This window comes from Hypanus sabinus, chromosome 17 (genome assembly GCF_030144855.1).
Source record: "Hypanus sabinus isolate sHypSab1 chromosome 17, sHypSab1.hap1, whole genome shotgun sequence".
Lineage (NCBI taxonomy): Eukaryota > Metazoa > Chordata > Chondrichthyes > Myliobatiformes > Dasyatidae > Hypanus > Hypanus sabinus.
This window is the reverse complement of record NC_082722.1, coordinates 24,413,253-24,438,151: the sequence shown is the minus strand read 5'-3', so window position 1 is coordinate 24,438,151 and position 24,899 is coordinate 24,413,253. Positions and strand designations below refer to the sequence as shown.

Here is a 24,899-nt window from a genome sequence, read left to right as displayed (position 1 = left end):
TTGTGTTGTCTTGCACCAGCAGAATACTGCAAAGACTTAAAATTACTAAAATAAACAAACAGTGTAACAAAAAGAATAATAAATTTTGAATTGCGCATATGACATGGGAGCAGAATTAGGCCATTTGGCCCATTATGTCTGCTCCACCATTTCATCATGGCTCATCCTTTTCCCTACCTCCTTCCTGTAACCCAATCAACAAACTATCAACCTCTGCCTTAAATACACCCAATGAGCTGGCCTCCCCAGCTGCCCGTGGTCCACAGATTCACCACCCTCTGACTAAAGAAATTCCTCATCTCAGTTCTAGATGGATGTCCCTCTACTGTGAGGCTGCGCCCTCTGGTCTTAGACTCTTACATTATCGGAACATCCTCTCCACACCCACTCTACCTAGGCCTTTTAACACACAATAGGTTTCAATGAGATCCTCTGACATCTTTCTAAATTCTAGTGACTACAGGCCCAGAATCATCAAATGCTCCTCACATGATACACCTTTCATTCCCAGAATCATCCTGGTGAACCTCCTCTGAACCCTCTCCAATGTCAGCACAAGCTTTCTCAGATAAGAGGCCCAAAACTGCTCGCAATACTCCATGTGAGGCCTCACCAGTGTCTTATAAAGCTTCAGCATTACATTCTTGATTTTATACTGTAGTCCTCTTGAATTGAATGGTAACATTGCATTTGACTTCTACACCATTGCATGCAAGATGATCTTTAGGGAATCCTGCACAAGGACTCCCAAGTCCCTTTGCACACTGGATTTTTGAATTTTCTCCCTGTTTAGAAAATAGTCTACACTTTTATTCCTTCTACCAAGGTCATGACCGAACATGACCTTCCCAACACTGTATTCCATCTGTCACTTCTCTACCCATTGTCCTAATCTATCCAAGTCCTTCTGCAGTCTCCTGCTTCCTCAACACTGTCTGCCCCTCCACTTATCTTCATATTGTGCACAAAGCCATCATTTCACTCATCCAAATTATTAATATATAAAGTAAAAAGAAGCAGTCCCAACACTAACCCCTGCGGAACACCAATAGTCACTGGCAGCCAACCAGAAAATGCTCCCTTTATTCCCACTCTTTGCCTCCTGCCAATCAGCCAATGCTCTATCCAAGCAAGTATCTTGCCTGTAATACCATAGGCTCTTAACTTGTAAAGCAGCCTCATGTGAGGCACCTTGTCAAAGGTCTTCTGAAAATCAAGTGAACAAAGTCCTTTGGCTCCTTTGTCTATTTTTCCTGGTAATTCTTTAAAGAATTCCAGCAGATTTGTCAGGCAAGATTTTCCCTTAAGGAATCCATGCTGACTGTTTTATCATGTGCCTTGCCTCCAGAAACCCCACAGATGACTCCACCGTACTTCCAACCACTGAGATCAGGCTAATTAGCCTATAATTGCCTTTTTTACTACCTTCGAGTGACATTCACAATTTTCCATTCCTCTGGAACTGTGCCAGTATCTAGTGATTCTTGAAAGATTATCACTAATGCCTCCACAATCTCTTCAGCTACTTCTTTCAGAACCCTATGGTGTAGTCCATCTGGTCCAGGTGACTTCCCAAACTTCAGACCTTATAGTTTCCTAAGCATCATCTCGCCAGTAATAGCAACTGCACTCTCTTCTGCCGCTGACACTTTTGAACTTCCAGCATACTGTTGGTGGCTCCCACAGTGGAGACAAATGGCAAGCAAATTAATTAAGTATTTTGCATCAATTTCCTTGTCCTCAATACTTAGCTCTTCAGCATCATTTTCCAGTGATCCAATATCTACTCTCACCTCTCTTTTACTCTTTCTATATCTGAATTTTTTTTTTGTATTATTGGCTTGCTTACCTTCATATTTCATCTTCTTCCTCCTTATGGCTTTTGTCTGGTTGCCTTCTGCTGGCTTTTAAACCTTTTACCTTCCCACTAATTTTTGCTCTATTATATGTCCTCTCTTTTGTTGTTGACTTTGACTTCCCTTGTCAGCCACAGTTGCATCATCCTGTCTTTAGAATACTTCCTCTTTGGGATGTTTCTATCCTGTGCCTTTTGAATTGCTTTCAGAAACTCCACCCATTGTTGTTCTGCTATCATCCCTGCTAGCATTCCCTTCCAATCATATTTACTCCACTGTAATACTGATACATCTGACTTCAGCTTCCCCTCTCAAATAGCAGGGTGAAGTCTATCATATTAGGATCACTGTCTCCTAAGCATTACTTTACTGTAAGCTCTGTAAACAAATCTAGTTCATCACACAATACCCAATCTAGAATAACCTTTCCCCTTAACTACAAGCTGCTCCAGAAAGTCACTTTGTTGGCATTCTACAAGCTCCCTCTTTTGGGATCTAGCAACAACCTGATCTTCCCGATCTACCAGCATATTGAAAATCCCCATGATTTTTGTAAAATTGTCTTTTTGAGATGCCTTTTGAATCTCCTGTTGTAACTTGTACCCCACATCCTGGCTGCAGTTTGGAAACCCATCTATAACTTCCATCTTCTCATCCTGTGTCACCTCTAAGGATGTGAATTCATTTTTTAAATCAACAGAACTGCTCCACCCCTCTGCCTACCTGCCAGCGCTTTAGATACAACATGTATCCTTGGATGTTAAGTTCCCTACTCTAATCTTCTTTCAGCCATGACTCAAGAGTGGCCACATCACCATACCAGCCAATCTGTACAGTGCTACAAGATCATTCAACTTATTCCTTATACTGTGTGCATTCAAATATAACAATTTCAGTCCTGTATTTGTCACTCTTTTCAATTTTATCCGTATGTTACACTGCAACTCATCTCACTGACTCCAATTTTGCTCTTTTATCTGCCTGTCCTTCCTGATGGTCTCACTACACACTGAATCTGCTTCATCCTCAGCTCTATTACTCTGGTTACCCTGCCAAATTAGCTCATACCTTCCTCAAGAACTGGCAAATCTGCCTATTGGTCACCGCCCCCCTCCCCCCCAGGTTCAGGTGTAACCTGTCTCTTGTACAGGTCATAGCTTCTCCAGAAGAGATCCCAAAGATCCAGAAACCTGAAGCCCTGCCCCCTGCACCAGTTACTCAGCCACATGGTTGGACACCACTGTATTCTGGAATGGGGGTGCTGAGGGATCGAGAACAAAGGACCCCAGTTTGCAATTTAAATTTCGATGACATTGGACCACAAAGGAAGCATACAATCTCAGTTATAAGCTTTGCCTTCTCAGGAAAATGTTCAATGAAGGATCCACCTCACATGTTTATATGGAAGTGGATGGCCCCATGGTGTTATCTCCCTCAGTGCCCTCCACAACCCTGAGCAAAAAAACCCCTCCAAGCATTGATCTGGCCAGATTGTCATGGGGGGGGGGTGAAGCTGGTTCTCCTCTGTTGCATCACTGACCACATTGATCTGGCCAGATTGTCATGGGGGGGGGGTGAAGCTGGTTCTCCTCTGTTGCATCACTGACCACATTGATCTGGCCAGATTGTCATGGGGGGGGGGGTGAAGCTGGTTCTCCTCTGTTGCATCACTGACCACATTGATCTGGCCAGATTGTCATGGGGGGGGTGAAGCTGGTTCTCCTCTGTTGCATCACTGACCACATTGATCTGGCCAGATTGTCATGGGGGGGGGGGGTGAAGCTGGTTCTCCTCTGTTGCATCACTGACCACATTGCATTAGATGCAGCTTTCAAACAGCCAAAGCTGTGAAACGTGCAATAGAAATACAAATCTCTTTGTGAATGACTCTTGAGTTGTTCTGACTGGGATGGTTCAAGGTCCAATCCACCGCTTGGGCTGAACTGGTGGATCTTATCAGGCGAATCTTAGTGATTTTTAGACAAGTTATATAGAACATAGAACACTACAGCACAGTACAGGCCCTTCAGCCCACAATGTTGTGCTTACTCTTTTAACCTATTCTAAGATCAATCTAACCCTTCCCTTCTCCCTCCTGTTTTCTATCATCCATGTGCCTACCTATGAGGGGTAATTGATATGTTTGTGGCCTAAGGTAGAAAGAGTCAATTTAGAAAACCTAGCACATTTATTTTTCAACATAGTCCCCTCCTACATTTACACACTTAGTCCAGCGGTCGTGGAGCATATGGATTTTGGACCTTCAGAAAGTGTCCACAGATGGGTGATTGATAAGTTTGTGGCCCAAGGTAGAAGGAGATGAGTTATACAGCTCTCGTTACATGCTCATGCAGGTCAACTCTTTGAGTGATTATGCAGAAAGTTTGAAGTTAATAACATCTCCTTCTACCTTAGGCCACAATCACCCCGATAAGTTACTAACTAATGAGTTTTTAAGTTAAAACTTTCTGCATAATCACTCAAAGAGTTGAACTGCATGTGCAGGTAATGACAGCTGAATAACCCATCTCCTTCTACCTTGGGCCACAAACCTATCAATCACCCTTCGTACAATGCTTTTAAACATCCCTAATGGACATGCCTTTACCACCACCTGTGACCATTCACCTCCTATTCCCTACGGAAAGATCCTCCCTCTGACATCCCCCCTATACTTCCCTCTAATCATCTTAAAATTATGCTTACACCCCTTCACCTCAGCCATTTCTCCCTTGGCTATCCATTCCATCTATGGCTCTTATCATATTGTTCAGTTCTGTCAAACTTTCCCTCACCCTCCTTCACTCCAAAGAGAAAAGCTCTAGCTCGTTCAACCTGTCCACAGGAGACGTGCTCTCGAATTCAGGCAGCACATGGATCAAAGGTACAGTGAGCACACTGTATAAACCACAAAGACGGGAAAATCTGTGGATGCAGGAAATCCAAATAGCACACACAAAATGCTGGGGAAACTCAGCAGGCCAGATAGTACTTATAGAAAGGCGTTTTGGGCCGAGACCCTTCATCAGGACTGTGTATGCAGGGTCAACTTATGGACAGAAGGGCTTCTGCCCTTCTTACGTTTGCTACTTGCATCACCCAAAATCATTAGCTCCACAGGACTGCCACTTCCATTCAGCCTTCATCTTTGTTTCCTCAAGTGTTGGTCTCAATCTGGTCAAATGGTGCAATAGACTCAAGGGTCTAGTCTTCTTCCTATTCCAGTGACCAGTGATGAAGGGTGAGGAGCAATTTCACTCCACGTGATGTCTCGGGTTTAGGGCCCAGTGACCTTGGGTGTACCACGATCGTACTCCAGGATGGAGCAGGTATCAGGGATCAGATGGTCTGCTCCTGATTCTGTTTCTTGTGCGGGGCAAAGGTACAGGCAGGTCCAGGTTCACGCTGGTACCTTCGAACAGGCTGACGTGGTTTCACACAGCCACAGGTGCGTACACATTGAGTGTGCACAGAATGCACACACACAGGAAATGTCAGTACCCGCAGTTGTATTCTCAGAGAACAATAACAAATAGGAATACAAATAGGCGGCACGTTAGCGTAGTGGTTAGCAGAACGCTTTACCGTACCCGTGACCCGGGCTCAATGCCTGCTACTGCCTATTGAGAGTTGTTCGTTTTCCCTGTGTTCATGTGGGTTTCCTCCCACAGGCCAAAGACGTTCTGGTTAGTAGGTTAATTGGTCATCGTCAATTGTCCTGCGATTAGGCTAGGGTTACATCAGGGGATTTCTGGGTGGTGTGGCTTGAAGGCTTGGAAGGGCCTAAATCACATTGTATCTCAATAAAAAATAAATATGATTCAATAAAAACTCACCTACCACCCTGGTGAACAGAAACAGCAGAAATGGAAAGTATGACAGAAATAGCTTTAACTCATGGAAACTGAAATTCCATTTATGGATGGAATACATTAATTCAACTGAGATGGGAATGTAACCTGCATTACAAGATCACAACATCAATGCAACGCTCATGGCTACATCAGCCCCGGTGCAGGAGTGTCCTAGGCTTCCCTCCTGACACTTACCGAATGACTTCTATGGAACAGCACTGCTTAAGGCTGGCGGCCAATTTCTCTGCTCCTGCAGATGTGATTTTGTTTCCTTCCAGGCTGCAGAAAAAGAGCAGAATGTTACAAACTATACTGTTCACATCGGCCCAGCAGCTGAGGCCAAATACATGCTGAACACAAGAAAAGGCTTTGGTAGCAGAGGAGGATCTGTAATTCGACAAAATCCGTAGGGAACACATTTGGATAATAAACATTCAAAACACTATTCATACTGATTAACAGGATGGACTGTTGTACTTGAACAAGCTGATAACCAACTGGAAATTTGCTCAAAGGATTAAGGCATGAATAAATTCGCTATCAACACCTCAATCAAAAGTCTATGGAATTAAGCATATGTTTTAAGGTGATTGGAGGAAGTATCGGGGGATTGTTGGAGGAATGTTTTTGACTCAGAGAATGGTAAGTGCACGGAGTAAAGGCAGATATATTAGGGACTCAATTATTGTAGTAGTGTACCGCCCAAGGGGGCCTCATCAGTGCCAACAGTCTGACTGGTTTTAAGGAATGTAACGGAGCAGTAATGAAATCATTGACTATATATGTAAGAATGAAAAGCCATTGCTCAGCTTAATTTTGTAAATGATTTTTACAATGAATACATTTTACTTTAATAAAAAAATGAGATTCTTGGATAGTAAGATGGATGGCTGAAGAATGCAGGGCTATGAAGGCGGAAGGGGTTAGACTGATCATGGAGCAGGTTAAAAGGCTGGCAGAACATTGTGGGCAAAAGGGCTGGTACAACGTGGTACAGTTCTTTGTTCTACGCAATGCTTGCAGGAGAATGTGACATACTCCGAGTCCTTGTCAGACTCATTCAGGCTCAAGGATGCATTATGTTCTTATGAACATATGCATTATGATGCATTATGAACCTTATGCTCAAGGTTCCACAGGATCAGGAAATGAAAGAACTGGGCTCTTTGTGGTTCTCTTGGCTGTGGTCACTGTTTCGCTTCCTGTGGGTGTACCCCGATAACGAATTTTTCCTTGTCTCCTCATTCATTGGTCTTCTTTCTTAATGCAGCAGTTCCTTTGATCTATTGGACACCCAGCTTCTTCATGGATGCACAGAGAGGTAAGAGAATGCTGCCTTCACCACTATTTGTAGAGAGCAAGAAGCTTGCTGAAAGGCTGTAAGGGTTGGTCCCAGTCACATCCAACAGGGAGCTTTGGGAGACCAACCTCAACAAGGCTCGATGGCTGGTCCCTAAATCTACAAATCTCTGAGAGTCCGCTGGGGAAGTCAAAGCCTGGTGTCCATGAGTCCTCATGTCCTCTGGCGGCTGGAGGCCGAAGATGGCCAGTCCTGGGGTGGGGGGGTTGTTTGTGTGCGTGGGTGGGTGGGGGCTCGTTTTGCTGTTTGGTTGCTTCTTGTGTTCTCCAAGTACTGTGGACACGCGGTGTTGGCATCGGAAAGTGTGGCAGCACTTGCAGACGGCCCCAGCTCGTCCCTGGGTGTGCTGGCAGTTACCGCAAACAAGGCCTTTCATCGTACAGGTGAACCTGAATCTGATTCAGAACCTGCATCGCCAGACTACAGCAACTCCTCTTTCAGGTTCTGAGCATGTCGTTCCAACAGCTGAATTTAATATTCCAGTCATATCTTGGTTGATTAAGTATTCTTGCTTGTTTAAATAATTCATTACAGCTTATATGCAAAAGACGTGAATTACATACATCATCACGTTACCACATGATATGTGTGCTTAAAGTAAACACAAAGTTAGACTCACATCTCAGTCTTCCTTTGAATTAATTTAATACTTTGAAGTTACGTAAATGTAGCAATCACCTTTACTCTAAGTCTGCATGGTTAATGTAGCTGATATCTCCAGAATGCAGCCTTTGGGTCTTATTAGACCCAGCTCACCTGGAAAAAATCCCGTCAAATGCACATATCCGCCCCGTGACAGAACTCACACTGAATGGTTTCTCGGAACATCTCCCGAGCAGAACACAAATAGCGAGAGGTAAAAATCTCGACAACACTTCCCACGGCTGCGATATCAAATCTCCATTCATCAGGCAATCAGTTTGGAGTGCATATGGCATTTTTAATTATTTTCAGGTTCTTAGCTTCCTGAGAAGCTGGAAATAGATTTAGATGATAGAAATCTCTGTAGGGCAGAGTGTGACTGAATAGCTTTGATTACACTGGGAATCAGAGTTGGAGAACAGGTGGGGTGGTCTGTCTGCATGCATTGGGACTGACTGACAGTAGTTGCTCCCTATCTGGGGACTCCTTGTGGTGGGACATAAGCACCAATGTTTACAGACGGTCCATGAGCATCTAATAATATTGAGGCAATACACAAATTTATATGAAGCACTGCTGCGGGAAAACAGCATCCATCATCAGAGATCCCCGCCACCCAGGTCATGCTCTTTTCTCGCTGCTGCCATCAGGAAGGTGGTACAGGAGCCTCAGGACTCGCACCACCAGGTTCAGGAACAGTCACTACCTCTCAAACATCAGGCTCTTGAACAAGAGGGCATAACTACACTTATTCTACTTCTGGTGTCACTTTAAAGGCTCTTTATCTTGTTATTTCAGGCTTTTTCCATGTCATTTTATTTCATACTCATTATTTACTGCTATTTGTTTCTATTTGCATTTGTTGTTCATTGATCCTGTTTACAGTTCCGGTTCTCTAGATTTGCTAAGGGTGCTGTAGGAAGCAGGGTCTCAGGGTTGTAGGTGGTGACGTGTCTGTACCCTGGTAATAAATTTTACTTTGAACTTTGCAATCCAATGAAGGTGCTCACAAAAATAAACAACTAAACTCGGTACGCTCGCTTGCTTGGCTTGGAGGGCTACTAGAGTCCTTGGGATTGCCCTAGTTATTTAAAAGGAATGGCGCATGAGGTAGTTCTGGAGCTGGGACAGGGAGGTTATTTTATTGTGCATTGTAGAACATCACACAATTACAGGTACACTTCCACACTCGAATAGGTGCAGCTTGGAAGGGAATCAGCAGGCCATGTTATTCCCACACACCTGCTTATTGGTGGTGGTGGGGGAGGTATGCTCGAAGGTTTGGCAAGTCTGACGGAGTGGCCTGGGTGGGTAACTACCAGCCATCTTGCAGCCAGTACATATTGCAGACAAGTGTCAGTGGTGGAGGAAGTGCCAATTAATCCAGCTGCTTAATTTTGTCCACGCACTCGTGGCGGGTATGTGTCCAGGATAAAGAAGCAGGCAGGAAAGTCCTCGCTGACACCACCCTCTGTAAACTCCCGTTTCTAAAAGCTCCCTTCTGGAAACTGAAATAGGGCTACTAAAAAAAATCAAGTCATCTTAAAAGCTCCCTCCCCCATAATCTATTCTAGTTAGCCACACCCATCCCCTCTACCTATTACCCCCATCACTGCACTATGCTGAAAATGCTTTAAACTACTGTTATAATGGCGTAAATACATGTTGGCATTTACGCACATTTTATTCCAAATCAGCACTTTAACTTTTAACTTTATTTTTATATAATTCTTTGTCATTGTTAAATGATTTTGTTGCACGTCACACTAACACATGCAAACGATTACAGTGAATAAAGCTGACGTGTCATCAGCTTCCCTGAGGGATGCACTCACCAAGGAAGATGGTGAGTGTTTTTGCACACACATAATCTCTGCCATGTCCGTGATGGAAAGGCCGAAGGACGACTCATCTGACATGGGATCTCCGCCTCCGAGATCTGCTCTTATACTTAAGTGGCTGAGTCATTCGAGGATGGATGACTCAGCAGTGGTAGGGCCACACTGAGCGTCGAGGTTAAGTTCTTTCTTGTTGGAGCTGGCCATTGTCTGGCACTTGTGGCAATGAAAGCCAGTAATCTGCCCATGCCTGGATTCTGTTTGGATCTTGTGGCACCATCTTCTCAATGCTGGACACAAGAGAACCTAGCAGCCATTCTGCACCAAACTCTGTCTCCAAAATCTCCCTAACAGCTTGTACCGCCAAGTTGGGAATAGAACTTAAGGTGAAAGGTGAAATATGTAAGAGGAACCTGAGAGGGAATTTCTTCACTCAGAGGGTGGAATGAGCTGACAGCAGAAGTGATAGATGTGGCCACAATTGTAACATTTCAAAGAAGATTTTATAAGTTTTATAGGTTATATGGATATGGAGGGTTATGGACTGAGTACAGGTAGTTGGGACTAGATAGAAGATGAGATCCCATGAACCAGAGGGACCAAACTTTGGTTGCAAGAACAGGAAAACAGATTATTATCTGAATGGTGGCTGATTAGGAAAAGGGGAGGTGCTACAAGACCTGGGTGTCATTGCACACCAGTCATTGAAGGTGGGCATGCAGGTACAGCAGGCGGTGAAAAAGGAAAATGGTATGTTGGCATTCATAGCAAAAGGATTTGAGTACAGGAGCAGGGAGGTTCTACTGCAGTTGTACAAGGCCTTGGTGAGACCGCACCTAGAGTATTGTGTGCAGTTTTGGTCCCCTAATCTGAGGAAAGACATTCTTGCCATAGAGGGAGTACAAAGAAGGTTCACCAGATTGATTCCTGTGATGGCAGGACTTTCATATGAAGAAAGACTGGATCGACTGGGCTTATACTCACTGGAATTTAGAAGATTGAGGAGGGATCTTATTGAAACGTATAAAATTCTAAAGGGATTGGACAGGTTAGATGCAGGAAGATTGTTCCCGATGTTGGGGAAGTCCAGAACGAGGGGTCACAGTTTAGGGATAAAGGGGAAGCCTTTTATGACCGAGATGAGGAAAAACTTCTTCACACAGAGAGTGGTGAATCTGTGGAATTCTCTGCCATAGGAAACAATTGAGGCCAGTTCATTGGCTATATTTAAGAGTGAGTTAGATATGGCCCTTGTGGCTAAAGGGATCAGGGGGAATGAAGAGAAAGCAGGTACAGTGTTCTGAGTTGGATGATCAGCCATGATCATACTGAATTGAGGTGCAGGCTCGAAGGGCCGAATGGCCTACTCCTGCACCTATTTTCTATGTTTCTAATAACTGTCTGGTTCAGTGTTGTAGCTCTCAAGGAGTGTGACTTAGCAGGCTTCAAAAGCTATAACAGAGTTCTGTAGCTATTCAATGTCTTTAACATTGAGGGGCACTTAAAAATCTTGAAGTTTAAATAAATAATTAAAAAAATAACAAGTTTCTGAGACTCTAAATCTTAATGACGTGAAATAGTTTAAAACAAATTTGCCTTTTAAAACTTTAGCCTATAATCCCTGTTGAAACTAAGAGATACTGGCCGGGACAGGTGATTCCCCAAAATAATAGAGTAAAACTGGGCTCTGCCCCATGTTTCAAATCCAATAGCTGTGCTCGGAAGTTTTGGACAAACTTAAGATCGCCAGTTCCCATCAGAACTCCAAGCAGTCGCCAGAACGATCTGGCTCAAATTGGAAATTTCTCAGCTCACTGCCTACACACTGCCACCTACAGGAACATGTGGGCATTGTAGCTGAACGGTTACTCTGACTTCAGATATACGGGGGCTCCGATAAAACTAAATCAATAGTCATAAACCCATGGCTGACAGAGCACACAAGATATATTTGTTCATCTCTACATACACTTCAATCTGCAGATACCATATTTTAAAAAGGAATCTGGATTTATATAGCACCAACTATGAAAAATAGTATCAGTAGAGGAGGGGTTGAGGAACAATGAGGTCTCAGAGGACAAGCATGCCAGTGAGTTAATGTGGCAACATGGCCACAGGGGAAGCAAAGCAAGCAGCGAGGTTTATTTCTAGAAGGATCAAATTGAAAAGTATGGAAATTACAGTAAGCCCAAACCTTGGTTAGTCTACATTTGGAATGTCTGTGTACAGTTTTGGCCATCATATTGTAAAAAGGATTCATGAAGGCATTGAAATGAATACAGAGAAGATTCTCAAGGGTAGTGTCAGAAAGCATGGGTGTAGGTGATCAGGAAATGATGAAGAAGGCTGAGGGATAGCCTAACAGACAGGTTGATGGGGTGGATGAAGAGGACCTATAGAGAAGGTTGCAACTACACAGCCATGAAATCCAGCAGCAAGTTCAGAAGGAACAGGCACTACCCAGTGAATGGTGAGTAATGTGGAACTCGTTCCCACAGGGAATGGTTCAAGCCAATGGAAGATTGGCCAAGCACATTAGGCTGAAGGTGACAGTGAAGGATTTAGATAAGCAAAATCAAAAGGTGGCTCAAATAGAGCATTAATTCCAGAATGGACTGGCTGTGCCAAATGGCTGGTTTCTGCACCAGATATCTTACATAATCCAATACAACCACAGAAGGAAAACTATCATATTTTTATATTTAGTATAATGCCATGAGATTTAGAATCCTCAGTAGCTATCGGGCAAACTGGCTGGGCCCTGTATCTGCCAGGAGAGATGTTTGGCTTCTAAATTAGTGTTACCTAATTAATGCATGAAGATGGTCTCTGTCCTGCATGTCATTGTTCATTACCATGCTGTGCAATGTTAAGACCTCTCCAGAGCCAATCTAGAGGCACACTGACATTTTCTGCCTCACTCAAACTGTACTCACTCAAGTTTCCTTAAGCTCTGCATTCTGGGTAGTACTTCAGCCAACCATGCTGTCCCCTCGTCGCTGACGTTATTCCAGGACAAGCTGCAAGGAAGAGCAGGGAAACAAAAAGGCTCGTTTAGAATTTTCATCAGCATCTTTCCTCAGGGTATGCCAAAGGGTCGCGGGGCAGTGGGCTTTCTGCCAGCAATGGATTTGTCCCAGGTAGAAGGCGGCTCTGGTGATGTCCACATGGGGCTAGCAATCCCACCCCGTCAATACCCAAAGTGGCAGAAGCACCAATAGAAGCTCCAAAGACCTCATCCTAGGAGAGGAAGGGTGTTCACCTCAAAGCCATACAAGGTGGGCTACACCTGGGGACAACCGGAAAGACTGGCCCAGGGCAGAGGATTCCTATGCTCCAGTAGGGAGATGGGCTTAAAAAAGGAAGAAGTGTAAAGGTCTGACTGTCAGTGCAAACCCGATGGGCTGGAAAACCTGCTTTGATACTTGTATGATTCTATGGTATCTACATCCCTCACATAAATAATATTTGAACAAAAATATGGGGTGCTGTGTCATGTCCACTAGCCAAAAAGATAAAACCAAGCATCAGTCCGTGAGCAGTTGTGGGCCCCTTGTCTAAGAAAGGATGAGTTGGTATCGGAGAGGGTCCAGAGGAGGCTCATGAGAATGATCCTGGGAATGATAGGGTTCATGTATGATGAGCACTTGATGGCTCTGGGCCTGTACTCACTGGAATTCAGAAGAATGGGGTGGGGGAATTTCACTGAATTTCCAAAGGCCTAGATAGAGTGGGCATAGAGAGGATGTGTCATATGGTGGGGGAGTCTAGGACTCCATATTTCAAAGGCCACAGCCTCAGAATAGAAGGAGGTCCCTTTAGAACAGAGATAAGGAGGGATTTCTTTCACCAGAGGACAGTGAATCTGAGGAACTTATTGCCACTGATGGCTGTGGGTATATTTAGATTCTTGATTGGTAAAGGCATCAAAGATTCCAGGGAGAAGGCTGGAGAATGGGGTTGAGAAATGTGGAGGCTTGACCCAAAAGCAACAGAGACGATTTAGCAGTACACAATATTTTACTAGTCAACTGCAAAGCAACAAACCACCGGGGGTCACAAAATAAGAGAGAACAGATACTTAACACAAGAAGGCAATAAGGAGACTGAAGGCTAGGAGCAACTGGTTGAGGCTGGCTGGTTCGAGTGAGCGAACAAATATTGTGGATGTGAGCTGGGTTTCAATAGGCTGCCGGTGACGATTTGGAAATGTGGCAGGTGACTCATGTTAGCCTCCCTGTGCCTCCTTGTGCAGGCCTGATAGGATCACTCCCCCCTCCTACGGCAGGCTCCTGACGGCCCAGGGTAATCCAGATGGAGGCGGTGGAATTTTTCCGATGAGCGATGGATCCAGGATGGAACTGGATGGCACCCAAGACCTTTTTCTCAGGGCCTTACCCTTCCCAGTCAGCCAGCTGTTACACACCCTATCCACGACGCCATGACTCCATCATCTGGCGAACTGTGTACACTGGACCACCTTCCACCATCCTTGGTTCGAGAGGTGCAGTCTCAGGTGGGTTGACTGGTCCATGGACAATGGGTTTGGTGCAGGACACGTGGAAGGTAGGAATGAGGGACGCTGCTGGAGATGGTAAGTGGTTGTGTTGTTGTGATGGGACCAATGAACGAGCTTACGGGAGCTGGTGCACAGAGGCAGATGTCGGGCGGACAACTGGACACAGTACCCAGGCTACAGTCATCTAGCTGGGCACCCAGGCGGTTAGCTTGGAGGCAGTAGGCACAGTTGGCAGCTAGTTTGGCTCTCTGTGCCTTCTTCTAAGCATCTTGGCAACAGCGAACCAGGTGCTGGCGGATGGAACCTCCACCTCTGGCTCTTCCACAGAGAACAGTGAGAGTTGGAAGCCATGAAGCACTTCAAAGGGCCAGGAAAGTGTGTAGATTGTGGGACAGTTCGGATGGAACCTCCACCTCTGGCTCTTCCACAGAGAACAGTGAGAGTTGGAAGCCATGAAGCACTTCAAAGGGCCAGGAAAGTGTGTAGATTGTGGGACAGTTCGGATGGGACCTCCACCTCTGGCTCTTCCACAGAGAACAGTGAGAGTTGGAAGCCATGAAGCACTTCAAAGGGCCAGGAAAGTGTGTAGATTGTGGGACAGTTCGGATGGGACCTCCACCTCTGGCTCTTCCACAGAGAACAGTGAGAGTTGGAAGCCATGAAGCACTTCAAAGGGCCAGGAAAGTGTGTAGATTGTGGGACAGTTCGGATGGGACCTCCACCTCTGGCTCTTCCACAGAGAACAGTGAGAGTTGGAAGCCATGAAGCACTTCAAAGGGCCAGGAAAGTGTGTAGATTGTGGGACAGTTCGGATGGGACCTCCACCTCTGGCTCTTCCACAGAGAACAGTGAGAGTTGGAAGCCATGAAGCACTTCAAAGGGCCAGGAAAGTGTGTAGATTGTGGGACAGTTCGGATGGGACCTCCACCTCTGGCTCTTCCACAGAGAACAGTGAGAGTTGGAAGCCATGAAGCACTTCAAAGGGCCAGGAAAGTGTGTAGATTGTGGGACAGTTCGGATGGGACCTCCACCTCTGGCTCTTCCACAGAGAACAGTGAGAGTTGGAAGCCATGAAGCACTTCAAAGGGCCAGGAAAGTGTGTAGATTGTGGGACAGTTCGGATGGGACCTCCACCTCTGGCTCTTCCACAGAGAACAGTGAGAGTTGGAAGCCATGAAGCACTTCAAAGGGCCAGGAAAGTGTGTAGATTGTGGGACAGTTCGGATGGGACCTCCACCTCTGGCTCTTCCACAGAGAACAGTGAGAGTTGGAAGCCATGAAGCACTTCAAAGGGCCAGGAAAGTGTGTAGATTGTGGGACAGTTCGGATGGGACCTCCACCTCTGGCTCTTCCACAGAGAACAGTGAGAGTTGGAAGCCATGAAGCACTTCAAAGGGCCAGGAAAGTGTGTAGATTGAGGGACAGTTCAGACTTCTTCTATGTTGAAGGACTTGAGACATCAAAGTGTCGCAGAACCCTCTCCACTTGTTGATTGGCTATCATCTGCAGACCAATGGACAGCCAGGAAGAGGGCTAACTCACTGAGGAGTGGAGAACGGAGAAGCAGCTTGCTGGAAGCGGGAGAGAAATCGCGGGTTCCGGTCCAACACAACATCCTGGGAGAAGCAATGGTGGCAAACTACATGTTGGAGAATCCGGTCTGCTGTCCCAGCGGCTGACAGAGTTCGGGAAGAGTAATGAAGTGGCCACCTTGGAGAACCAATTGGCTGCTGTTATGATCACTGTGGCCCCATTGGAAGGTGGCAAACCCGTGGTGAAATGAATGGCGAGGTGGGGTCCGGTGTAGGCCGCAGGAGCCCAGAGGGCCACTGGTTGGAGGAGTGAGACTGTGCATGTTGAAGGCAGGCAGAAATTAATTTACATACATCTATGATCCACTAGGACCAGTGTCACAGAAAATCTAGGATCCGCTGTGCGGCTGGAGAGGGACGAGGAGTGAGCTCACTGGACTGCTTCCGAGCGCGTCGCCAGGCTCGTGCTGTCGAGCCCGGTGGATCTCAGGCGACCATGGCGAGGATCCGGACAGACGGAACAATGGGCTGAGCGTCGATCTCCACTTCAGTTGGGTCGTATTGTTGTGACAGGGTGTCTGTCTTTGTGTTCTAGGATCTGGGTCGGTAGGAGATGAAGGTAAATTGCTTGAAGAAGAGGGCGAAGCGAGTCTGATGGCAGGTATGTTGAATGGGTATGAGGTTCCAGTGGTCAGCCAGATGATGTCTCCATTCCGCCATTTAAAGGCCAGCAGCTCCCTGTCTCCCACTCCATAATGGCGTTAAATTCACGCAAGAAGGCAGCGGCACAGGGGTGGGTCTTCTTCTCTGGTCCTTGTTGAGAGAGGATGGCCCCAGCACCCACGTCAGATGTGACCACCTCTGCCACGAGAAGGCCTGGAGGGATTCAGATGGTGGAGGATGGGAGCAGCGGTAAAGTTTCTTGAGCTTCTTGAAAATGCGGTTCGCTTTGTTTTTGATGAAAGTGAACCCTTCATCAGCTGGGGACTGGGGCACTTGAATGAAGCCATGTTGTACGCATTTGGGATGTAGTCCTGCGTGGGTTGGGTCTCAGGAGGGGAGAGAGAGATCAGATGACCTCCGGGTAGGGTGGTGCCTGGGAGGAGGTTGAAGGCACATTTGCGTGGTCTGTGAGGTGGCAGTGTGCTGACCTCCCTTTTAATGAAGGTAATGATTAAGGCATTGCTGCGGGAGTTTGATGAGGTCGAAAGTTCCTTCCGTTTCCTTGGAGTTACGGGATTGAGTCAGCTGAGGTTGCAGGCGGCTGGTCCCCCACCCGGCGGTGATCCGGATGACCAGCCAAAGTGAGGGTCAGGAGTGGAGAGCCCAAGATGAGAGGAGTTCTGGGCGAGCCGGTAAGGAGGGACATGCGGTGCTCCCTGATGCTCATGTGGGTGCTCTGACCCGCCCAGTCCCCATGGCGTGGCCAGCAACGGCCATGACGGAGAAGGGGTGAGGAACAGGCTCATTTGGGAGTCCAAGCTGCACTGGAACCCACAGAGCCTACCGTGTGCGTAAAGCCACTGGGGAGGTGGAGGAGGACGAGGAGAGAGAGGCAGGGCAGTGGTGCTGGAACAAGAAGCCAGGGGAGCTTAGCAGATAGCAGGCCCCTCGTCTCTACGCAGTGGCGCCATTTTCCTGGCCACAATGGGAATCTGACGTGTGGATGATTGCTGCTCCACGGGAAGCTCACAGGCGGTCCCTCCACCGATGCCTCACGCTCTTGGGGAGGGAGGGGCTGAGTAAAGGGAGCTCTCCCTGCCTGCTTGGGTTCTGGAGCCGTTAGTGATGAGGGTGCTGCAGCTTGACGTGCTTCTGGGAATGGAACTGGGGATCTGGAGGGCCGTTCCATAAGACACTTGGGGGGCTTTAGAGGTTTTCAAGGTCAGTGGGCATCTCCCGGGTGGACGGCTCGTCCCTCAAGCACTCCGAGAGGTTGTGATGGTAATGGGCTAGCAGTATTTCTGCACTCCAGCTGAACACCACTGCCAGGGCCCTGAATTCTACAGTGTAGCCCAGCAATGGCCTTGACGCAGCTGAAGTTTCCAATCCACTTCCCGGATCTCAGCTGTAAAACCTTCAGGTTTATTGCAAATGGTGGTTTTATCGTCCCAGTTAGCGATGGCCCAGATTGGGGCTCAGCCAGTCGAGAGAGGCATGGCGAAGGCACTTTTAGCTCAGTCTGTAACACAGAGCGCTGGCTGAGGCTCCGAGTGTAAGGTGCACTGGAACAGGAAGCTGCGGCATCGGGTTGGGGACCCGTCGAAGTACTTGAGCACTGGAATCCGAGTTTGCAGGTTTGACTGTGTTGAGCTGGAGAGTTGGTTGAGAGGGGTGAGCAGGTGGTGACCGGCTCCTGCTGCTTCAGGATCGTGTGCTCCTGGTGACGGATAACTTCCTCCAGCCTAGCATACTCTGCTGGGTCAACCATTGGTTCACTCATCCTATCGGGAAGTGTAGAGGAGACTTGACCCAAAAGCAGAGCAGAGACAGTTTAGCAGCAAACAATATTTCACTAGTAAACTGCAAAATAGCATGAGGGCCCACAGAATAAAGAGAACAGATGCTTAACACAAGACAACGAGGTAGCTGAAGGCTAGGAACAAGTGGCGGGTGACTCCTGTTAGCTGTGTGGAGACTGGAATCTGTCTGCCCGTGCATGACTGTTAGGGAGAGATTAGTAAATCAGCTGTGATCAAATGGCAAAGCAGTCTCCATGGGCCGAATGGCTTAATTCTGCTCTTGAGGTCTGCATGGGAGACGTACGTCTCGATAAAGGTCCCTAGAAGGGGAACGTAGGATAAGTTTGTCAGTTTGGCTGGAGAAATGCAGAAGGACAGGGTGAGCTGTACGTTATTATTGTCACGTGTATTGTGAAGCAGCTTTGCATACTGTATGGCCATCTTTGAAGTCAGTGACTTTGCTGAAGAAAGCCGGGTGCTCACGCTCCTGCGTCAGTGAGCTGAGCAGTGTTGTCTATCCACCTTCAGGCTCAGAGAGCAGAGGGAGCTCCTCAATGGTTCATTCTGAACTGAAGTTAAAATTGCGAACATACATCTGTTCTTTGAGGAGAGTGAGTGGCAGGGCAGATTCCGCTATACCAATCCTTTCTGCGATTAACTCGAAAAGTAGGGGCCAGCTTGATATTATTGATTAAGACCATGACCACTGTATTAAACCTAAGCTTCACTTTAATTTATACATGCAGCTGCCAGCAGGCATACAGGCACTTGGTATTTCAGAAGTTTAACACTTACATGACTTCCTCCATAGTGGGACAGAATAGAAGGCCGGCTGCAAGCTCTTTAGCCATGCTGTTATCTATCCTGTTCAGCTGAAGGCTGGAAGAGAAGAATACACACATCAGTATTTCCCAGTGCCCAGAAAGCAAGGCCCGACAATGGATTCTGGTTTCTCCTCTGGGAGAGGCAGCATGTTCTCTTATCGTTGCTCAAATCTTCACCTTTGTCACTACCCCAACCACCTTGTTACATTTCCTGAGCAAATGTTCTTCAGGTATGACTCTTAACAATCCACAAATCAGCAGGTTGTGATAGCCTTCCTCACCTTAGTCTATTTACAACCTTCGTCTTCAAAGGCAGGCAAGCAAGGCTGATTATCCTTACCCTCTCTGCCGTCGGCTGGTAAGTGACCTCTACAATCACCTAATTCAGTAACACCTAGCTAAACACAGACCAGAACATAGGTCTTACTTGCATTAAAGTAGAAAAGGACACCTAACCATCTGTCACACAGGGAGTTGGGAATCCTAAAAATCCTTTTGAATCCCAGCGCAACAAATGTGCATTAATGAAACTTTAAAAACAATCTACTGCTAATTGCTTTTAATACTTTTGATCATATATTAGCATATGTTTCACATTACAGTGCACTTTAACTCGAGTCTTGATTTTTGTGAGAACTACTAGGGGATGAAATAGAAAGAGAAAAAACTGTGGTTTTCCCCCTATTCTATGTCCCTTATTTGGTTTTCAATTGGAAACTGCTATCTCTTCCTGAATCAGTAGGTTGAGATGATTTATCCTGCAAGTAATTTCTTATTCGCAGATTCAGCAACTGGTACAGAAACAGAATGAATCCCAATGTAGCCATTTCTCCAAGAGACCAGACTAACACAACAAAAAATTCCTACTTGCAATTATATAGGACAGTTATCGCACCAACATCCTGTAGTATGTGAGATAAGATCCAAGAACCAGACACATTATTCGGCATTGGACCCTCCAATTCTCCAGTGAGAGCTCGCTTTCTGTAACTTTCATTGAGGACCCATTGGCTGCCTCCAAATGATCAGCCCGAGTGGCAAAGCAGATTTTGACAAATTGAAGACTCCCTTCTTCCACACGCAGCTTCGGCGATTGATCTTCCTACTGGAACGCTCCTAATGAGCTAACCGGTTAGGGAGTCACCAACTGAGAAGTAGGCTATGCTCCCATTTACTCTCTCTCCCATCTCAATAGAGGAGAAACAGGGTTTCACAGCGACCTGGCTCAAAATAGCAGTCTGTGTGCAAACAGACAACTAATCTGGGGCTCACCACATCCTGCTTCAAGAATAAACTCTTCTAACCTCAGTCAGGTAGCTTAAAAACCTGGTTTCTGAGGAGCTCATCTGGAAGAAGATGCTAGAGATTGGGTGAAAATGGTAGAGGGAAGTGGTTGGCCAGAAACAGTCTGCTCGTGAAGCTCAATTTAGTTCATGGTTACCACATCAGCAAAGAACTCATTCAGTGCTTTGCACAAGATGTTATTGTTCCTAACATGTCTTGCTCTGTTATTGTTATTGCAAGGTTAATTTGTGCTCTAGTGGAAAAGAGATATTGGCTATTCAGCTCTTTCAAACCGGGCAGCCATTTAACCAGATCATGGCCCAGCTGTGTCGTGACTTCAATGAAAGAATGAAGTGTATTTCTGCGGCACAAGGGATTCTACAAATGCTGGAAATCCACAGCAATGCACACAAGATGCTGGAAACAGAAAATCTGCAGCACATTACAGGCCCTTTGGCCCACAATGTTGTGCTGACCATGAAACCCACTCTAGAAACTGCCTAGAATTTCCATAGCACGTAGCCCTCTATTCTTCTAAGCTCCATGTACCTACCTAAGAGTCTCTTAAAAGACCCGATTGCACCCACCTCCACCACCGTCGCCAGCAGCGACTCACCGCTCTCTGAGTGAAAAACTTACCCTGACATCCCCTCAGTACCTATTTCCAAGCACCTTAAAACTATCCCCTTGTGTTAGTAATTTCAGCCCTGGGAAAGCCTCCGACTATCCACACGATCAATGTCTCTCATCATCTGATACACCTCTGTCAGGTCACCTCTCGTCCTTCGTCACTCCAAGGAAAAAAGGCCGAGTTCACTCAACCTATTCCCATAAGGTACGTTCCCCAATCCAGGCAACATCCTTGTAAATCTCCTCTGCACTCTCCCTATAGTATCCACATCTTTCCTGTAGTGAGGTGACCAGAACTGAACACAGTACTCCAAGTGGGGTCTAACCAAGGTCTTACATAGCTGTAACATTACCTCACGGCTCTTGAACTCAATCCCACGGTTGAAGAAGGCTAACAGACCATATGCCTTCTTAACAACACTTTCAAACTGTGCAGCAGTTTTGAGTGTCCTATAGACCTGGACCCTAAGATCTTGCTGATCCTCCACACTGCCAAGAGAATTACCATTAATATAATATTCTGTCTTCAAAATTGACCTACTGAAATAAACCGCTTCAGACTTATCTGTGTTGAACACCATCTGCCACTTAGCCCAGATCTGTGTCCTATCGATGTCCCGCTGTAACCTCTGACAACCCTCCAGACTATCCAGAACACCCCCAACTTTTGTGTCATCAGCAAACTTACTAACCCATCCTTCTACTTCCTCATCCAGGTCATTTATAAAAATCACAAACAGCAAGGGTCCCAGAACAAATCCCTGAGGCACACCACTGGTCACCGGCCTTCATGCACAATATGACCCGTCTACAACCACTCTTTGCTTTCTGTGGGCAAGCCAGTTCTGGATCCACGAAGCAAGGTCCCCTTGGATCCCATGCCTTGTTACTTTCTGAATGAGCCTTGCATGGGGTACCTTATCAAATGCCTTACTGAAATCCATATACACTACATCTACTGCTCTACCTTCATCAATGTGTTTTGTTACATCCTCAAAGAATTTAATCAGGTTCATAAGGGATGACCTGCCCTTGACAAAGCCATGCTGACTATCCCTAATCAGATTATGTCTCTCCAAATGCTTATAAATCCTGTCTCTCAGGATCTTCTCCAAAGATTGCCCACCACTGAAGTCAGACTGACTGCTGGAGAAACTCAACAGGTCAGGCAGCATTTATGGAGCTGTTTCAGGCCAAGACCTTTCATTAGGACTGGAGAAGCCAGAGTAAGAAGGTGAGGGGAGAGGCTGGAGTGTAAGCTGGCAGGTGATAGGTGAAGCCAGTTGAGGGGGAAGATAAGTGGTGGGGAGGAAAAGAAATGAAGTGAGAAGCTGGGAAGTGACGAGTGGAAAAGGTAAAATGCCGAAGAAGTTATCTGATAGGAAAGGAGAGCAGATGATGGGAGAAGGAGAAAGGAGGTGGTGCTCCTTTCCAGTCCTAATGTAACTTCTGTGTTGCTGTAGCATTTTGTGTGTGTTACTCTGGATTCCCGAGGCACTGTTCACTATCTCAGCACATTCTAAAGTACTTAATGACCAATGACATACTTATAAATTGCAGTCATGTTCCTACTGGAGGAAGCTCAGCAACTCAGCCTGGCCCAGTGAACTCCCACAGATGACTAATAATTTGGTGGTGTTGTTGATTGTTCTTCATTGAATTAATGCTAAGGCAGTTCTCATGTCCAGATGTGCTGGCAGACAAGGACTTGGGTTAAATGACTCTTTGAAGAATGACATGGACTATGAGAACGCGGTCTCTCGGTACTCTATTCAGTGGGGCCAACCTGTATCTTTCTCCTCACGCCTATACATAGAACCTTGAACCACAGGTTTCTGATGCTGCCAACTTTGTCAGTCACTGAAGCATGACAGGCATCTTAACCCTGACATTTTCAAATTTATTAATTACTAATATTTTGTGTTAAATATTTCACTGTTGAAATTTTCAACTGGCACAATCCCTCAGATTTGTAGTGTAAGAGCTATAATTTTTCCAGAATTTGCTGTGTGAATACTGTATATTAGTGCACTATATTTAAGTAGAGTCACACAGTGGTTATGTAACTAGAATAATCCCATCATGACAACTGGGGAATTAAGCTATTAAAGCAAAAATCTAGAGTGGTGGCAATAGAACCATTATAAAGATTAGCCACTTCACCTCTTCTTTTAAAAAATTAAGTTTGTGTATCCTGCACCAAAAGTGACATGGGAACTTGATGCTGGGCTTGAACACAGAATATTCTTATTGAACAGACTATTTCAAAACTTCTGAAGCTTAGGTTCCAGAGTTTGGATTGAAAGTCAAGTGATGATAAACTGCAGCCACATTGATCACTATGAGGCATTCTACTCAATCTTGTCCATGTTGGGCAGGAACACTTGCCTCAGCTTCTTTAAAGACTTCAAGCTTTGCAGTGCCAGAGCAAGCTCCATCACTCCTTCAGTCCCAATGTTATTTTCAGCTAGGCTGTAGGGAGAAAGGAAACAGACAGAGTACAACAGTGTTTAGTACCAACAGGGCACAATCCGACCTACAGCAACATTCAGGCCAACGTGAACTCCTTTCCTAAATGGTCCCAACCTCCCCTTATCTCCGTAATCCCAATCCAGCAAGATACTTGAGCTTTACTAATTCTGGCCTTTTAACCCTTACATACTGTTCCGGTCACATTCGACATTTGACAGCAGTAAAAACACCCTAAATGCCATTTTTTTAAGCTGAAATTTGATGACTTTTCCTAAATGACGCAAAATGTGCAAAAATGAAAATATTTAAAAATTTTATACTTCTGTACAGATGCTACAAATCTTTGTACATTGAGGCTGTTCCTGGTCAAATTTGACCTATATCTATTAAAATGGATTTTACATCTCTGAAACATTAAGGTGGCATCTGTCGGTCTCGAGAGACCATGGATCTGTGCCTGGAGTTTCCAGGGCGCAGGCCTGGGCAGGGTTGTATGGGAGACCGGCAGTTGCCCAAGCTGCAGGCCTTCGTCTCTCCACGCCACCGATGTTGTCCAAGGGAAGGGCACTAGGACCCATGCAGCTTGGCACCGGTGACGTCGCAGAGCAATGTGTTGCTAAGTGCCTTGCTCAAGGACACAAACACGCTGCCTCAGCTGAGGCTCGAACCAGTGTCCTTCAGGTTACTAGTCTGATGCCTTGCCTACTAGGCCACGCGCCAACATTAATTATTATTAATTAAGGATTAATCACACATTTATTAATGTCAGATAGGCTATTTATACACTCTAAGTAGACCTGTGGTTTGAAATTTGGTATAGACACTTGTTATCAAGGGGATTCTTGGGCCGGGTCAAAATTGACCCGGACCATACTGTGAAGGTATAGAATATGAACTGAATGTAAGGAATAATCAATCCCTCATTGACAGCCATGCCTCCAGCTATCCTGCCTGTAGTTTCGGATGTTTCTTAAGGCCCCTTTCTTTAACAAGATCTTTGGTGATCTGCCCTTACACATCCATCTACTGCTCAGCATCTATGAAACTCCACCGAAGTGTTGGCCAAGATTGATGATATCATAATCACTGATACGACATGTTTCTAAAGATTGGTTCTAAGGGAAGAGGGGATGATCAGGAGTAAAGGAATTCCCAGCACGTAATGATCTGCCGGCCAAAGAGCTGGAAGAATATCTTTTATTGTGCTTACTGACTCACTTCTGAGTGTAGTTAATTGTAACATATTTATAACAATTACAAATTACCACTATTTTGATGAACTGGTTAGATTTTCTAAAAATAGAAACCTACTTATTTTCAGCAGGAAAATTGTATATTTTCCCTTTTATTCTTCAAAGATTGCTATTTCTGCCTCAGCTTCAAATGAGTCAATCATAACACTTAGCATTCAGGATCTCTGTACAAAAACAGCATGTTTCCAACAAGCTATTCTTCATTTTTAACATAGCCGTGACACCAACCAGTTTAGACTCCATTAACAAGAGAAGGAGTTCCTCACCTTATTTCTCTGAGGGTCGGACACAACACCAGGCCCTGTGCTAGGCTTAATCCACCATCCGTGCCAATGCCACAGCAATGAAGGCTGAACAGGAGGGTAGAGAG

General features: G+C 45.8%; 1 protein-coding gene across 2 annotated transcripts in view; it reads right to left on the bottom strand.

Moving 5' to 3' along the window:
* nlrc5 (NLR family, CARD domain containing 5) overlaps positions 1-24,899 on the bottom strand; it is a 244,692-nt gene that overhangs the window by 3,446 nt on the left and 216,347 nt on the right. For both annotated transcript variants that reach the window (XM_059992681.1, XM_059992682.1), the window contains 5 exons: positions 24,796-24,879; positions 23,193-23,276; positions 18,862-18,945; positions 12,490-12,573; positions 5,906-5,989 (listed from right to left, as the gene is read on the bottom strand). In XM_059992681.1, the coding sequence (XP_059848664.1) occupies positions 5,906-5,989; positions 12,490-12,573; positions 18,862-18,945; positions 23,193-23,276; positions 24,796-24,879 (420 nt within the window). The remainder of the gene's footprint in view (positions 1-5,905; positions 5,990-12,489; positions 12,574-18,861; positions 18,946-23,192; positions 23,277-24,795; positions 24,880-24,899) is intronic.